Source organism: Poeciliopsis prolifica, unplaced genomic scaffold, assembly GCF_027474105.1.
Source record: "Poeciliopsis prolifica strain line A6 unplaced genomic scaffold, Auburn_PproV2 SCAFFOLD021, whole genome shotgun sequence".
NCBI lineage: Eukaryota > Metazoa > Chordata > Actinopteri > Cyprinodontiformes > Poeciliidae > Poeciliopsis > Poeciliopsis prolifica.
In genome coordinates this window covers 7,750,512-7,768,788 of record NW_026562396.1, presented here as the reverse complement: position 1 = coordinate 7,768,788, position 18,277 = coordinate 7,750,512, and the positions used below count along the sequence as shown (strand labels likewise).

At 41.2% G+C, this 18,277-nt stretch overlaps 1 protein-coding gene across 5 annotated transcripts in view; it reads left to right on the top strand.

The window, feature by feature from the left end:
* The first annotated feature begins 208 nt into the window (after positions 1 to 208).
* The window catches only part of LOC129369608 (protein unc-13 homolog C), a 128,614-nt gene continuing 110,545 nt past the window's right edge, over positions 209 to 18,277 (top strand). For 3 of the 5 annotated variants that reach the window (XM_055045124.1, XM_055045122.1, XM_055045121.1), the window contains exons 1-2: positions 210 to 1,134; positions 7,086 to 11,475. In XM_055045124.1, the coding sequence (XP_054901099.1) occupies positions 7,278 to 11,475 (4,198 nt within the window). In that variant the 5' untranslated portion in view covers positions 210 to 1,134; positions 7,086 to 7,277. Of the gene's footprint in view, positions 1,135 to 7,085; positions 11,476 to 18,277 lie in introns of all 5 variants that reach the window. The other 2 variants (XM_055045125.1, XM_055045123.1) reach the window with 2 other exon arrangements.

The window sequence follows — 18,277 nt, the reverse complement described above, 5'->3', positions numbered from 1 at the left end:
CGTTTTCAACGTTGCTGCATTAAAAAAACAGTATCACGCGTTGGGAACTGTCCAATTAGCCCTCTCTACCGCCCCCCGGTGGCGCTACTGCGCCTCGTCATGCCCAGAATTGCACCACAGGCATGCTGGGATCGCGCATGGATATAACCTGCGCAAAATCACACACACAAAAATACAAATAAACAAAACAAAACAAAAACACGATAGCGGGAACCCCCATCTTGCTAGTGAACATTCTGAAGTTTGCTAGCATGTTACATCACAAAGGTTTCCACCGGAAGAGGTGGAAGGGAATTACACGAGCACGTGCTGTTTCCAAAAACCCCAAATTCTCTCTCTCTCTTACTCTCTCTCTCTCTCTCTCTCTCTCTCTCTCTCTCTCTCTCTCTCTCTGTCGGTGTCTGTCAGTCTCTCTTACCTTACTCAAGTTGAGCACGCGCACATACGTAGGCACAAGCGCACGTTCACTCACTCCCTCACTCACTCACTCACTCACCTACCCACGGAGAGAGAGAGAGCGAGCGAGCGAGAAAGTGGGGGACAGAGTGATGCTCTCCCGCCGGAGAACACAGCCTGACTCCGGCCAGCCAGTCATCATCAGCAGCAGCGGCGGCGGCAGCGCTGTCCTCCCCACCGCCCCGCACACACACAGCCGGGCTGGTGAAACTGTCAATGAGAAAAGGAGAGCGTATCAGTCGCGGAGCGCATAAAATCGCTCAGGGTTTTTTTTTGTTGTTGTTGTTGTTTTTTTTTTGTTTTTTTACAACAAGGACCCAAAGACCGGAGGGTATTCTGTATGCCGTCGGCGGCATGGCGGCGGGGGCAGAGAGAGAGAGAGAGCGAGCGCGCGAGAGAGAGAGACAGAGAGAGGCGTGCGCGTGCGTTTCCTCGCAGGAGCGGCGCTTCGGGACTGTGATGTCTGACGGACGCGGGGAGATGCTGTGAGCTCTGGTATTAGCAGAGCCAGCTGCGCACCCACCGAGCCGCTCCGTCCCCTCCCTCCGCGCATCTCATCCCCAACATTCCTGCTCTCTCTCTCTCCCGAGCGCCGACCAGTCGCTCAAAGAGGGGAATCGGCTCCACACGGCTCGCTCCGCTCACTCCGGTTTGGGTCCCGCGCGGAGATTTCGGCAGGTATGTGCGGCGGCGCAGCGCGTCCGGAGCGCCGGATGCGCGGTTTTTTTGTGTGTGTGTGCATGCTGTGTTTAGAGGTGGGGGTGGAGGGTGTGGATGGGAGACCTGTGACTGGCTGGACTTTGTTGTATTTCTTCTTCTTCTTGTTGCTTCCCTCCCCCTGTGGCCCTGTGAGTGCATTAATGAAACGTTATCTGAGAAGGATGCGGGGCATCATCTGTCGATGCAGCCGACGTGAGAAATACAACAGTGCGAGGTGGCGTTCATATCCATGCCAGCTGTTGCAGTTTTATTTGCACAGCCTTCCCCCAAATAATAATAATAAAACACTGTCGATTCCACCAAATCCCCACCTCTCCCCCCACGCCGCCGCTTCTTCTGCATAACGTGGCCACAACAAGGGGCGCATGTGATCAAGCTGTTTGTGTCACACCGACCCAAATCACACTCGATCCCACCAAGACAGCCCAAGAAATAATACGCTGATGGATGGATGGAGACAATCTGCTGTGCTACTGGCTTGCTTCCTGAGCTGCAGGCGGATATTCCTCTATTTGGAAATGGACCACTCAGGCAGAATGAGGCGAAGGATGGGCGTGAGGGCAATATGATCTGAGGATGCACACACCCTCCTCTTGCTCGGCTCCTAATGCTCTTCAGCGGCAAAAAAAAAAAAAAAAAAAAAAAAAAAAAAAAAAAAACGCATGCGGCGAGAGCAGTCATGCGAGGAGACGTGCGTGGCACATGTGTATTCCATGCACGGCTGCACAACACGGATGCACATTCGTGCACACGACCACATTGTTTTCTATTTATTTTATTGTAATGTTTTTTTTTTTGCACCTCCTCATCCACACTCGACCATAATCCACAGTCGTATGCTCTGGAGACATGACGTAACACATAATCTTGTCTCATCTATATGCATCAATTTCTGAAAGGTTTGCAGGAAAAGCTCTCTGGTCTCAGCCAGAAGGGAAACGGGAACAAACAGTCCTGCACAGCACGGGAGCAGGATGAGCTTAAATTGGCCTACTCTGGGGGTTCGCATCAGTCGACGCACAAACCAGGCATTGCACTGCTGCGAGTGGAAATAGGCTAGCATGCTTCCGACTCACACTCTCTTTATTTATTTATTTATTTATTTTTGTGTGTGTGTGTGTTTGCTCCAAAGGGGAGTGGTGGCAATAGTACATGCTGTACAGGTGTTAAACTGTGGAGCGCACCACTGATCGAGCGAGAGGAGAAGAAAGACAATGTCTGGATGTTAATGCCAGACCCTTTAAAAAAACAACAAAAAATACTGCACCTCAAATCACAGGGAGTGCTTTCACTGACCCCCTTTCGCCTGCTTCTCTCAGTCCGAAAGCAGACAAAGGTGAAACGGGACAGACGGCTTGAGAGGGCCACTAGAATACCCAGATTTATTTTGCCACATGAGCCACTCGTCTCTTGACCTGCCACGACTGCTGCGGAAAAAGGTTCGGCTGGTGAAAAATGAATGGAAGAAGATGCCTGTCATTGAATGCAGACCAGAGTGGCCGGTCCGGTGACCTAGAGTCTGATAACTGTGTTGGGTTTGAGCAATAATCTCATGACAGCAGAGAAAAGTATATGTAGTATCTTCAGTTTAAAAGAAAACTAGTGCCGTCTTTAACATATGTTGGTTATTTTAATCTTAATGCAAATTAAACACCTGCTAAATTTAGTGGTTATTTTCAACAAGTTGTCTTGCTTTGTTTTTTGCTCTTTACAGAGTGAGTTTTGTGGAAAAAAGAGAAGCAAATACAAACTAACTAATCAGGATATCTGAGGCAGTCACTTGTACTTTGCCAAATGTGTTTTTTAAACAATGTAGCTTTAGTTGTTTGCTTCTTTGGCTGGCGTACCAAGGGTAAGCTAGTTTTAAGCAACTGCAATTCTTCAGGACATCTACATTTCTCCTTTTTTTTGTAAGAAAAGTGCAGCAACAGGTGGCGAAGGCGAAACCCTGTCCTACTCCGTCCTCCAAACAGTTTAGAGAAAACCTCATTGATTCATTATCTGCACTCAAGTTTCCTTGGAATTACTTGAAGCACATAGGGACAATGCGACCTGAATGGCTTGTTTCCAACCCCAACCTTTGAAACCCCTGGTGCAGGACGGTGCAGTACATCACGCGTTTTAATTTGAATCCACAGTCGCGCATGTGTATTTCAATCCCAGAGAGATTTTCTAGAATGTAAGAACATAGAATATTTAATGTACATTGCAGACAAAGCCACATTCTCTGATGGGCTGAGGCTGTACTATTGCAACTTATTCTCTGGAATCCAATTCTCACTTGCCACTTATCTCCACTGATAGGATTCCGAATGAGTTCTGCCGGGAAGAGAATCTCCTTTTTTAACCAAATGCATTGCAGAGCCGTCCTTTTTTAACCAAATGCATTGCAGAGCCGTCCTACAGAGGCGTGCCTGCAGATCCGACGTGTTAAAATACTCGTGACCGGTGACGTAGGGATCCAGTTATTTGTCATTCGCCTTTCTTAATTCCTGCATCATTACTCTCTAATGGGATGGTACAGGCAATACCTCGTGGGCATTAGTAAGTCATTTGAGCATCAACTCTGGCTCGCGAGGAGGACGGGCGCTTCATTTGTCAAACCTTAACATGCTGATGCCGGGATGTTGGCTGTGCGAAGTGAAAGGCAGCAGCCCCCCAATTGATGATCGCCACTCGTTAAACACAATTTTTAAAAATTTAAATTCTTCCCATCAGTTTGTCCAGATGGAGCCAGAGTCATATCTCACATACCACAGTGAAGCATGACAGCACATATTAGGGGCTAATATGTGCTTCACAGTGGAGTGCGACAAGCAAATACTAACTAACTAATCAAATACTAACTAACATATTAGTGTAAGAAAGTTAAATAGTAAAAAATGAATCTCCAGGAAATACATGCTTCCTTTCATAGAGTTCAATATTTTGTGCAGGTTGGGACTGTTGTGCCGGCAACTGTTGAACAGGGAAAAAAGAAACAGAAATCAGCATTTTCATTTGACAGCTTTAAAAAAAAAAAAGAAAAATTACAAACTTGGAAGCTCTTTCAAGAAAAAAATAATTAATCCGTCAGATTTTATGTGCATTTTCAAATATACTGGATCGGCGTCGTCACGTCTAGCTAACATTGCAAAATATAAGTCGAAGGTTTAATCACGCAAATATACAATTAATTTGACTCCCCAGGAGCCCCGACGGAAACAGTCGAGGCAATCTGTGGACATATGCTGCTCATGGGTGGACTGTTTTGGATCATGACCCATCAGCTGCAGAAAGGCAGCCTCTGGCTATACGCCAGTATGCGAGTGAGCAAGCTGAGTCAGGAAACTCCTGCTTCCAACTATGGTCACTTTTATTCATTCATTTTGGATTGCATAAAAAAAAAAAAGATCCCGACTTATTCTTTCAAACTCAGTAGAGTTAATTGGGAGGGCTTTGACAACTTCAACATGTGGACGACAGCTTGAGTGAACTACATGTAGATATATCTATCTGTGTTTTAGGAACATTAACTGATACCAGATTCAGTGATTGCGAAAAACAACAACAAAACCAACCACCGGTATTTTTACGTTTTGTCAGCTAACAACACATAGTCCTTCTTCTGAGGCCCGTAATAATAGCTACCTGTGAAGCTGCGTTTCACAGCTCATTTGAAGTGAGCGTCTCTCTGTGGTCATGAGACTGTAGACAGATCAAGCTCTAAAGCCCAGAACTAATGCAGAGCAGCTGTCAGATCCTCTGAGCAACACAACATCCTTCTTCTTTTTTTGACTCAGTTGACCATCTAAAAACACTAAAAACACACACACACACCTCTCACTGCTACCCGCAGCTGACTGAAGCTTAAACAATGCATGACTCAATGCCTCTTTTTTTTTTTCCCACAAGTATTGAAAGATTGTTATTTTCTCTTCTGTGCAACCATATTGTAAGCGTAGGTGCCGAACCATACTAATTAAACTAATTGGAACATCTAGTGTTCGACAGTGTGAGTGAATCACAGGGTTTAATTAGTAATGACGCCCACATCTTTCACTCCAAATCAGTCCAAACATAAATGTGTATTGTGTCTCAAGTCAAAGCCAAACTTTTTTTTTTCCTGTGCTTTTAAGTTTAATATAAAGTCTTAAAAACAGAAGGACGCGATGAAAGACAGAGTGTATAAATATAAAATATTACCTTCAAAATTCCTTATGGAACCAAATTCAAAGTTTCTCATTCAAGCCTGTTGTTGCTGTCTGTTCTGCAGACACTGACAACAGTATTGTTGCGCTGAAGCAATTAGAATGATTGGCCAACTTCTCGCTCTTAAAGCTGAATACATCAATGTAGCCACTGGCTATATTGACCTTTAGTGACACATACACACATACTTGATTAAACGCGGGGACATTTTTCACTTTAAGTTTTAAAGTGCCTATAGCATATAACCAATTAGTTTAGACCTAATTTGGAGTGTAGTGCATTTTGTACAAAATTTTGTTTAATATTTAACTGTAGGAAAAGCCAAAAAAGCTGCAAATTTGTAATTTTTTTTCCACTCTTCAAGTGATTTTATATGTTTTTGGAAAAAAAAAAAAAGCTCCATTTAACTAGCGACAATGACAAGGATTTTGGTGGTGGCATTTTTTGCTCAGTTACACTGTCATTTAAAATGACAGGGTAATAACTGATGAATGGATATAATACATTTTAAGAGTTTTGCAGATACATTGGGGAATCACACTTGAGTGGACAAAACAAACACTTGAGACTTGATTTACACTTCCTTGAAGACGTGACCTAGAATCATGTTGCATACTTACAAACTTCATTTTGCATCATTAGGATTGAAAGCTGGATGGTTTGTAAGATGATCAAACTAATGTGTATATTCTACTATGAAAAGATACATTTGTTGTGTTCCAGATCATGGGAGGATAATAGTTAATAAAAACATCTTTTTATTAACTACCTGTATTAACTACCTCTAGCGACATGAAATTCAAACTAATGTATTGTCAATTAAATCATGTGTTGTTGTTTTTTAAAATTACAACTCCTTTCTCTCTTGCTGATAGGCTGGCCAGTACTTCCTGTTCATTCAGAAAGTCAACATTTTCTGTCATTGGCTCCCTACACTGTCTTGCACATTCTGTTGTTATTTATAGCACTGGAACACGTTTACTGTTCAGACATGACAACAAAGCTTTTAAATTTAGATTTAGAACATGATTGTCTGCTAATATTAAACATTTTCTCCCTCTGTTTTAGAGAGAAAACAAAACTCGTAAGCCAGAGATGGAGAAGAAATAAGCACTTTGATTTTATTACTTGTCATTCTGTTCTGCTGTCTTTCTTTGAGAAAAAGCACATTTTTATTTTTGTTCTATTGGATAAATATCATGCTTCATAAATTTTAAGCATATTTCAGTGCAGTTGGTAACACTGTTTGTATGTTGATTTTTGCAGAGGATGTTTTATGTATTTCCCAAGCACACAGTGCCACTTTATAGCACAATCAAGCAACTGTGTTGCTTGGAGATACTACTTAAACAAAAAAAATTACTTTTTATTTTCCTCTGATGCTTTAAAATGGGACTTTCTCTGTTAGTAGCTCCAACTCTTTGCAACATCCCCCATCGGCATGTCATGACAACAATGTTTCTCAATTATTCAAACAATACAGTTTGAATTCCTAACCAGGAGAAAGGTTATAAGTTGACTAAATTTCATGGATTCAATGACTTCAAGCAAAAGACTTGAGATTAGATTTTAACACTGGGTTTAGGCTCCATTCAGTAGAAACCATCTCACAAACTTAAACTGTTATAGGTGGGTTTTAAAAATGTATTTATGTTTGAACTTTGTATTTGCTCTTGGATGAACAATTTCAACAATTCTTTTTTTTTTTTGTCTTACAGAGAACTGTTCTTTTTCCTGCGGAAGGCAACCAGATTTAAAAGTCTTTCAGCCTCCGGACAAACTGTGGTTTTGGTGAATGCGAACTGGGCTTCTGTTCTGTCATTCAGAATATGCTTGGCTCGCCCGAACTCCATTACAAGCCAACCTCTTCTTTCACCCGATGAGAAAACCAATCCACAGGATTGCCATCCATGGTTTCTGCGCTAATCAAGACTGTGTTATTCTGTATTGAAAAGATTTGCAAAGGAATGTTTACAAAGAAATTGGCAAACCCAATTAAGAAGAAAGAAAGAAGTGAAAATAAAGAGCCCAAATTAAGTGCTGATTTGCAAGCAAATAATCTAACTCTCTCAACCACTCTAAAGACAACAGTCAAAAAGATTTCCAAATGCTCTTCGGCACGTAACATATCGCTGGAAGAGGACGACGGAAAGAACGACTGCTCATCGTTGTCACCCACTTTCAGCTATCGTGTAGCGATAGCAAATGGACTCCCAAAAAGTTCTCTTCTAAATAACAATGAAAGTGTCTTTTCTGAGGTTCTTTCGATTGACAGCAGTTACTCTGACTCCTTGAGTGAGACAAAACCTGTCCGGAGACTAGATGAGCATAAATCACACACCATGCCAGTAAGACGAAACAGGAAAAGCCTCATCAGTTTGGCTCCCTCTGATGGCAGTTCGGAGGGGGAACGAGTGGAACGTTCTAGTTTACATACGCTTAGGCTGGGAGCTCTACGCAAGTTAAGGAAATGGAAAAAGAGCCAGGAATGTGTCTCCTCAGACTCCGACGTGAGCAATTGGAGGAAAACCCTGGGCATTCGAAGCAAATCTCTGGACCGTGCTGGACGACAACAAAAGAGTTCTACCCTAGAGCCTGGCTCTTCCTCAACGGGTTGCATCAGTCAGACGCAGGATGTAATGGAAATGATTTTTAAGGAGCTTCAGGGGATCAGTCAGATAGAAACTGAACTATCCGAGCTTCGTGGCCATGTAAATGCCCTTAAGAGCTCAATTGATGAGATCTCCAGCAGTGTGGAGGTGGTTCAGAGTGAGATTGAACAGCTTAGATCAGGATTTGTCCAGTCACGAAGGGAAACAAGAGATATCCATGACTACATTAAACAGATTAGCCACCAGGCCAATAATTCAACCTTGCGATTTCTCAACGTTCCTGAAGAGAGATCAGAAAAAACAGAGAGTGTAATATACAAAATATTGAAAGAAAAAATGGGTTTCACTGATGCCCATAAAACAATTAAAATTGAGCTAGCTCACAGGTTAGGGCAACAAAGAGAATGTTCTAATGCAAAGCCTCGTCCTATTATTGTCATTTTTGCAACACCCCAAGACAGAGACGTAGTCCTTAAGAAATGCTACAAACTCAAAGGTACAGGGATTACAGTATCTACTGATAGTTTAACAAACGATGGAAAAGACAGGAAAGACAAAACAATGTCATCCTCTCAAACATATGAAAGTATGGATATAAAAGTCTCAGGAAAAGAGAAAGTAGTAGAAAGTGATGACTGGGATTCCATGGACAGTGATAAAGAGCTGGATGAGTTAAGCAGGAATAAATATGCAATGGTTATTTCAAAGCCTGTTCACAAGTCCAAATCAGAAAAGAGGCGGTCCCATGAGCACAGCAGGTCAGGAGACGTAGCAGGCTACTCAGGAACAGTCCACTATGCTGACGACTCTTACTATGATACAGACAAGCATGCAAAGGCTTACTACTCTGATATGACCCCGGGATGGCTTTCTCAGAGCGATTATTCAACTCCAAAACTTAGTCGTTCGGAGTCTGACTGTTCAAAACTTTGCCAGTCATACTCTGAAGATTTTTCAGAAAGTCAATACTTCACACGAGCAAATGGTGGCTCCCTCCTTTCCTCCTCAGATCAAGAACTGTGGCAGAGAAAACAAGAGGACATGGCCTCCTCTTGGTATGCTAGCCCTAGTCATCCTCATGATAATCAAACATATGAACATAATGAGGTTGAGACTACTGAAACTATTGATAGTGGGGTTAGCAATGGACTTGTCTGCATGTCCGGTGATAGGAGCCACTACAGTGGCTCACAGGTATCATTACAAGGTGATCTTTCACCATGGAAAGACTGGCATCATCTGGAGCAAGGAGCTGACTCTGGCTTAGAAGCTTCAATAGAGATCAGCAGCCCTTTTGACCCATCAACTATTCCTGGATTTCCAGAGAACATTACCAAGTGTCAAGAGGTTGATTTGCAGTTTGAAGGAGATGAAGAGTTTATGATGCTTGACAGAGAAGCTTCTTTACCTCCCATCACCACCCATATTATTCCTCCTATCACAGAACGGGAAGCTGTCAAGACTTCTTCCCGGCAGTCGAGGGAAGGAAGTAAGGTGATCACAAAAGAAAGCACAAAGATATCATCAAAAGACGCCTCTAAAGCTGCAGCAAAAGTGACGCCCAAAACAAGTAAAGTCTCTACTCCTAAAGAGGAGACATCTAAAATATTGGCAAAAGAAAACACAAAGGTTTCTACTAAAGGTTCACCTAAAGTGACATCTAAAGTGTCCCCTAAAGAATTACAGAAAGAAACATTAAAATCAGCTGTTAAAGAAAGCTCTCAAGTTGTCCTTAAAGACAATTCTAAATTTATACCCAAAGAAACTACTAAGCCTATAGGTAAGGAAGTATCTAAGTTAAGTTCCATTGAAGCTGCAAAGGTCACTCCTAAAGCAATCTCAAAAGACAGCCCTGTAATCACACCTAGGGAAAGCCCTAAAGAGTCGCCCAAAGAGAGCCCTAAAATAACTCCAATTGATACTCCTGTCTTGACTCCAGATTCAACCCCTAGAGAGTCCCCTAAAGAATCCCCTAAAGTCATCCCTAAAGAATCCCCTAAAATCATCCCTAAAGAAACCCCTAAAGTCATCCCTAAAGAATCCCCTAAAGTCATCCCTAAAGAATCCCCCAAAGTAATTCCTAAAGAATCCCCCAAAGTAATTCCTAAAGAATCCCCCAAAGTAATTCCTAAAGAACCCCAGAAAGTCATTTCTAAAGAGGGTGTAAAGGCTGTTACTAAAGAAGTTACCAAAGAAGCTTTAAAACCACCAAAAGAGGTTCCAAAAGAGGTGGCTAAAGCACCACCTAAGGAAACAACTATAGTACCTGCTCAGGAGGTTTCTAAGATTCTACCTAAGGAAGTTTCAAACATAGCTCCTGCAGAGAGTTCCAAAGTGACCCCCAAAGAGCCTTCTAAAGTATCTCCAACAGATGTTCCCTTGGTAGCACCTAAATCAGTTTCTAAAGATGTTGCCAAGGAACCCTCAAAAACAGGTGCCAGTGAAAAATTCCCTGAACTTGATGTTAATCATAGCTTTCAACAGGCCCCGAGCAAGTCCTCAAGTATGTACCGTAGCCAGAGTGAGATACGAACAGAGAAAGTGGATGAAGTTCCAAAAACCTGGAGTAGTAGACTTAGTATCGATCTAAGTGAAAAGTCCTTTGGCTTTGGCTTTGGATCCACTCTCCAAAGAGCTAAGTCTGCTCTGGAGGTTGTTTGGAAATCTGGCTCCCAAGGCACCCCTGCTCCTCCAGAGGAGCAAACAAACTCGTCTTCATTTATGGGTCGTTTCCGAACACTCTCCACCTCTACTGCAAATAGTTCCCCTGCTGCAACAGAACCGGATGTTCATGCGGAACCTGTCTTCAGCAAGGCGGAGGAGGAAAATACAGATGCAGAACCAGGAGAACTATCTGTGGACAGTGAGACTCACTACGTTGAAGTGATGGAGCAGGTATTAGCCAACCTGGAAAACAGGACTAATGTTAACGAGAACCAGGACACAGATGAGCTTGCACAGGAATGTGAGACTTCTCAGGACTATGATGTGTCTGATGACATTGAGCCCTCTCAAGACAATGATGCCTCTCAGGATCTTGAGGCATCGCAGGATTTGGAGGCCCCGGGTGATTTTGATACAAGTAACAAAACCCGGGTTTTGGAGTATGATTGCAGCTTGGATGATCAGTACGAAGAAGAGTACAGTGAGGATTATGACAACCAGCTCACCGAGGACACTGCTGAATACGATGCAATGGTTGAGTATGTGGATGTTGAAGAGCCTGAGACTGAGGATAATGATGTAACCGAGGAAATGGAAGAGGGTGCGGAAGAGTTGTACGAGGTAGAGGAAATAGCAGAGGAGGCTGTTGAAGTCTCTGAAAAAGAGGAACAACAACAACAACAGGAGGAGGAGGATGAAAACAAAAATGTTCCAGAGGAGAAGCCGGTGGAGACGCCACCCAAGAAGCGTGTTCGACCCACATTCAAGGAGGCAGCACTGAGAGCTTACAGGAAACAGATGGCTGAACTGGAGCAGCAGATTCTGGCTGGAGGTATGACTTTTCCCTTCTTAACCTTTATTATACCATCACTTTGTTTTTTTTGTGTGTGTGTTTTTGAAGTTCCTGAAGCCTCAGAAAGTTTTAATATGCTTATACTTTAAGGTTACACAAAAGTGAGAAACCCAACTAAATTTCAGTTATGCATTCAAATTGTCTTTAAATTACAACAATTTGTTTCGAATATACCTATCTGGTAAGTATGTACAGTATATGCATACATACAAACATACTGACAAACAAACACACAGGCAAAAAAAAAAGGAAGAAACTGTTAAGACTTATTTTTTTAGAGGTAATGTGAAGGTGGTTTAGCTTGAATGCAGAAAGCACTGCTTATATGGCATTTGAGTCCTCAGCATTCTGTGGTCAAAAGAAAAGTAACACAGACATATTCCAAATCCCACAATTCTGTTTTGGTGCATTTTCAACAACTTGCACAACGGCATCAAACAAAATTATAATGTTGATTGCAAAAGAAATGACCTGGCAGGGTTGTTTTTCCAATAAAAACAATTGAGCATGAATGTCATTTTTGCATCAACATATAGGCTTCTTGACTAACTATTTCAAAAGTAATACAGGAAGGAAAACTTTATATGCTGTAAATCTAACAAATGACCATTATGTATGGTATGAATTTGATGATGTGGTACATTTTGACGACATGTTCATGTTGATAACTTTATGTTTTAGTGAAATCAGTAGCAATCTTACAGTTTATAAACCTTTTGAGTTGAGAAACTGAAAAGAGATAGCCATCGGCTAAAGCCACTTTTTCTTGAGCTTAATGCTTTATAGTTTGTTTGTTACTCAAAGCACTTTGTGTTGCCATGCTGCTGAAAATGTGCTATATAAATAAAATTACCTTTACCTTTTACCTGTACCAAAGAGTAAAGCTAAAAGCGCCAGTGTGGCTGTTGTCCAAATGAATATTCAGGAAAAACATGGACTACCTTGTGGCAGAAGATTTTAATAACATTAGCAAGAGACTATCATAATCCTTATGTGATCTTATAATATTCACTTTTTGCACTTTATTTAATGGTGGGCCATTTTTCTAATTCATCTGGTTGCATTGCATTTGTCTCTCCGCAGCCTTTCTTAGCTTAAATCAAGATGCAGTGCAGCTGACAAGGCCAAGTTTTACCAAACAATAAAATTGACTCACTGATGAAACTGCTTTCTTCAGGCCATGAAAAGAACCTTCCGCTATGAAATTTTCTGTTCCTGCTGCAGATCAAAAGTTCTTGACCCTCCTGGTCCCGCTGAGGTTCTCACAGTCAGGCGGTTTAGGTCAGCAACAAAGCTTGCGAATCAAATCTCGTTGGATGGAATAAACATAGTAGAAGTGAGAACAGTTGGACTCTGAAAGAGCTTCATATTTTCTTTTTTCACCTCCTAAACTTGTCTATATTCTAATTTTAGGGCAACGGGTTCTGCTCTTTTCTCAAATACGTTGTCAAAAGAGAACGTATTATGTTAAAAAGCCCCGCTTTTTACATCATGAAAGAAACTGGAAAATACAAAAAACAAACAAAAAAAGACAATTTTACACATCGTGACACATATCCTGTACAATTCAACCAAATGAATGTTTTAGTGAAAAGTGACTGGTAGCTGGAACTGAATATTGATTCAGCTATTTGAAGAAGGGAAACCCCACATCATGATGTGGCTGCTGCCATGTTTTACTTTGTTTGGTCTTCTACCAGTGATGGATTGTTGGTTGGGCTCTGAAAATAACTTTTCAAATCATTTCTTAAGAAATGAGGTTGGCTTTTGGCACATCAAAGAGCAGAGTCACAGAAAGGCTTTTGTTTGGTAGAAAATATTTCTGTCTTTAGCACTACAGGAGTTTGTTGTCACACGTCAAACACAACCAACACTTATAACAAATTCTTTCAGCTCCTTTCACGATACAATGAGTATCTCTGCTGCCCCACTTTCCAGCTTCTGTCTCATTTCTTTTAATCAATTTTGAAGTCCAGTACTTGCAATATATGATGCCGGGAAATTGTTCTGTCCCTTTGAAAAATAAATGTTTCTCTGTTACTTTACACACTTATCCAGGCAATGTGTTGGAGTTTATATATGTGTATATACCTTTTTGTATATACAAATATATTTCTTTCTTTCAATAGATTACTTTATTGCTTTAATTGAATTGTAAACAACATTGGAATGAAACCCAAAATTATTCATACCCCTGGTGACTTTTTTGGACTAAAAGTTATAGATTTTGTCTTCAGTAATGCCCCCCCAAAAAAGATTCTTTCACTGATCGCTTACTAAGATATTGTAAACATAAATACGTTTTTCAGTCAAAGACTTTTTGCAGCATTTGGTTGTCTGTCCTTCTCATCTCCCATCGGTTGAACAAAAACACATTTAAAAATCCGGCAACACAAATAGGTTTGGGGCTAAATTGTGTCCAATTTGCTACCAATCAAATCCCTCGCAGGCGCCACGCTCGCCTCTCGCTCACGGTCCAGAGAGCCCCGTCTGGCCTGACCGCGAGCCACGTCGGGAGTCTCGGCAGTGCTGCTGTACTCTTACATCTGTCTTCAACGGGCTACAGTAGAGTCTGCATTCAGATGCTAATTTACACCTCTCAAGGGCATTTTGTAACCAGGTCAGCCTCGCTAGGAATATTTATAAAGGCCTGATGCGAATAAAGTTTGTTGTTTGCTCCTCAGGGAGCACAGGAGGTAGACCCTCTTTATGCTTAGTGCATCACTTCCTGATACAGTGTGGATATGAAAAATGCATATGCAGAGAATCTGATGTACTGTATTTCCGTCCAGTTCAGCACACCGTCTGAATTGGTATGTGGGAGGACAAGGAGAAAATCTGTTTCTACCTCACACACAATGTGGGGAAGTTGTGTCTTTCAGATTAGATATGAATATTTAATCATATTTAAATGATTGGCCATCGTAGCCAATAGATGAGTCACTGCTACATGTGACATAATTATTTGTTGTGCGAAGTTACTTTTACCTTCTGGGAATAAAGTCCAAACTGGACCTGTGAATAAATCTGTTCAGTTATTTTGCAGAAATACGCAAACCTAAAGCAAATGTTTCTGAGGCCGTTCTTACTGATTTTGAGAATTTTCTTCTTGTTAAAATATTGTCACCACACATAGTTTTCAGAAAACATTTTAACAGGGTTTTGGATAAGGATAATCAGAAACATGGCATTAGTGCAGTTAAAACCTGATATTTACATGCACTTTGTGAACAAAAGGGTGAATTTATTTTATAAACACTGTGTAAAAAATAATGCTTTTTGTTTCCCCTCTTACTGCCTGACATAAAAAAAATGACTTCAAGAGCAACACAAACATAAAGATTTCCGATTGCAAATATACTCGAGGGAAGGCCTGCTGATGCTAACGTTGAAGCATTTCGCTATAATGACGATCTCTACAGTGTGAGGAACAAGGTGAACTCTGTCGACCCTGAGAACATCTTCATAAGTAAAGGAAATTAAGCACGAATATTGAAGAAACATCTCAAAACATCAGCAAGGTCCCGTCTCAGATTGGGCACAGATTTGTCCTGTAGCTGGAAAAATGACCCCACGCACAACTTTGACAAAGATTACTTGAACCATTTGACCAAAGCCGTGGAGGTTAAAGGGCAAAGTTAGACGTATGTAAACTTCTAATAATTATTCAAAAATGATTTTTTTTTCATTCCTTAGTCTTTAAGAAAATAGTAATTTGACTGTCTAGTGCTTTGATTTAGTGTGAGGCAGTGATAAAAAAAAAAAAAATGGTTGCCGTATTTTTACGTCCAAAATGTTCAGAAGTTCAGCTTTGAAATATGTGACTATTATAAGCTCGGTTTCCTCCGTTTCATCTTCCAAATAACCATGGTCATTATCATCAGTTTCAAGACATTTTAAAGCTTTTTATTTGACTATCACAGAATAAAGGTTTTGGAATGACTAAAGCTGTCTCAGGGTGTGGGGGGCCAGTTTTCACTCAACACCAGTTTTTCTTTTGTTAATGTGCAACATCAGAGACAGACGTGGGAACGTTACCTTGCCAAGGACTTGGAGTTACATGCAGCCAATGATGCAGCCAGGTAGAATTTTGTCTTAATCTGCAGTCATGAATGGCTTTCGAATGGAATTTATCAGGTCTTATTTTCTGCAAAAGCCACTCATTTATGAGCCTCACTGGTTTGAGATCAGAGATTCTTGTTGCTAATTGTATGGAGGATAAAAAGCTTGTTTGACAAAGTCAAATTCTGAATTAAGTTGGTTAAGCAACAGACTTCTAGTTACACTTCTAGCATTTACTGTTAGGATGGAGTAGAAATGGTGATATTTAACTTGCACTCTTGTGCTGAGAAGCTAATAAACTATTATTTGCTTTGTGTGGCACAGACATGCAATAAGAATCTCCCTGGCATGCCAGTATTTTAGAAGAGCTCAGTATCAAATCATGTGATTTTCTTATACTTTGAAAAAAAAAAACTTCTTTTATGACTTTTTTTTTTTTGCTTCAGTCTTAAAATATGGTAGCAATATTGGTCATTTTGAGCAGCCTAGGGAAACCCATATTACCTGCATATGGTAATATTCCCCGGTGAAGGAATTGAGATTCATTATAAACTATGCTGCAGACATCACTTTAAAAAGGTTATATGATCCAATATCAAATTTGCTTTACAGGAATATGGAGCTTAAATTAAAGCAATAAATTATGAATCATTCAGAGATTAAATAGCATATTGCATATCACTGCGTGTACTAGGTTCATTTAACATAATTCTGAATTTGGTGTTAGAGCGGGAGTGAAGTGTTGATCTCTATGTTGTCTGGAAAGAACCTGTCAGAACCTGTCAGACAGCCTGCTGGAAAATGCACAACAACAAATGCAACCATACTTTTATAGTCGGGCATAAAGTGTTTAGGGCTGTTGAACTGCTGGAATATGAATCTTTGCTCCAGCCTCTTTGGAGCCTTTAACAATTTTTCTCTGGTGTGGCGTCATGCTGCCACACTAATTTCACTGCGGGGATTGTGATTTTAGGGCAATTTGCCACAACTGTGTGCAGCATTTTTCTGAAAGGCCAAAAATGAGCATATCTGCAGCTCCTCCAGAGTTAAAACGGGACATTTACGTCAAGCTCACCCTCACAATTCAGGCGAAAAAAGAAATTTTTAGTTGTGCAGTAGCGTTGGATTTTTAACTGAGCTTCTTGAAATGCCAAAAGTGCTTGAAACGTCTTAGCAACTTTTTCCTTGATCCGCTTGGTGTGTCTTGGGGCCTTGGTGAAGGACGAAGCTCTCTAAAAAAACATCAGAGGCCTTCAGATGTATTTGTACTAATATTGAATTATACACTGGCACAATCTATTTACTATTGAGTTTACTTCTGAAGGCAATTGGTTCCCCTGGAGTTAATTCAGGGATATCAAAGTAAAGTGAGCAAAATAAATAGTCCTGCCCCAAAAATGTTAACAACCACAGATCAACTTCTTTCTTCTACAGAACAATGGCCTACTTTTTGCTGGGCTAAAACACAAAGTGCTCTAGAAAATAACATTTAAGTTTGTGGTTGAACCTTGATAAAATGTAGATAATCTTCAAGGGTATAAAGACAATTACAATCTCTTAAAGCGGCAGCATTATGTATTTTCCAGGCACGTAGTGCTATTTTATGCCACAGTCAAGTTACTTTGTTACGTTCAGTCAAATTGACACCTTGAAATTGGCCTTTTGTCTCTTTAAGAAGCTCCTTCTCTTTCTGTCGCTTTGCCTTCAGCACATCATCACAACAATGCCTTTCCATTATGCCGTTTACAACCGTTCTGAGGAGCGTCAAAATGAGAAGTAGTTTGTGAGAAGTGGCTCAACTTCAAAAAACAAGGCAACCCAGCAACAGATAAATCCAAGATGAAAACTTGTTTTTTGTTTTTTCCTCTACAGGCATTTGTATTTGTCAGGAAAGGGAACTGCACCGCTACATTTGGACTTGTGTCAGTCCCTCTGGTTGAGTTCAGGGAGGCATTGGTCGGTTCTGCTAATGCTGCCGGCCAGGTGCAAGCTTTACTGCTCCACAGAGCTGTGATCTATGTACAACGTGTTGGTGTGTGTCAGCAGCCCGAAAGACGGATTTGTTACTGCAGCTGTCACCTCCACAACACTTCGCCCCTCAGCACACACATGCGCACGCACACAGTCACACACACTGAGGGTTTCTATCAATCAGTTACATTTTTGTTCCACAGATTTAAGGCTCCTGTGAAATTAGGTTTATATCAGCAGCCTGCAGCCTATCTTTGTAACCTGGCTTTATCTGGTGCTGCTGCAGACTTACAGGTAGAGTAATGCCTCTATCTTATAAGGCTCTGCTGAAAGGGACTCAGTTGATTGCTGTCCCTGGTACGGCTGGCAGCTCACCTCTATCCGAAATGCAGTTTTCTCAGCGTTCACGTCACAAACAACACGATCGCAAAGAAGAAGAAGAAAAAAGAAACAAGGGGGAAAAAAAATCCCTTGCAGAGTCAACCTTTTAATTAGCATTTACAATCTACCACGTGCTGAACTGGGAGAGACGTTTATCGCACCGCTGTTATCGCAGAGCTTCCACGAGGGTCGCTCATCTTAAAAAGATCTGGACTTGCAGTGCGCAGTAGAAAGGCAGTGAAGCTCTATCACTGCTCTCTGGGTCGATACGCAGGTTCAGCATAATGGTTACGCGAAAGAGTTATCGACGAATATTGTTCAATCCAACAGTTTTTGCTTTTAATTAAACCGATCAAGCACGGCGGAA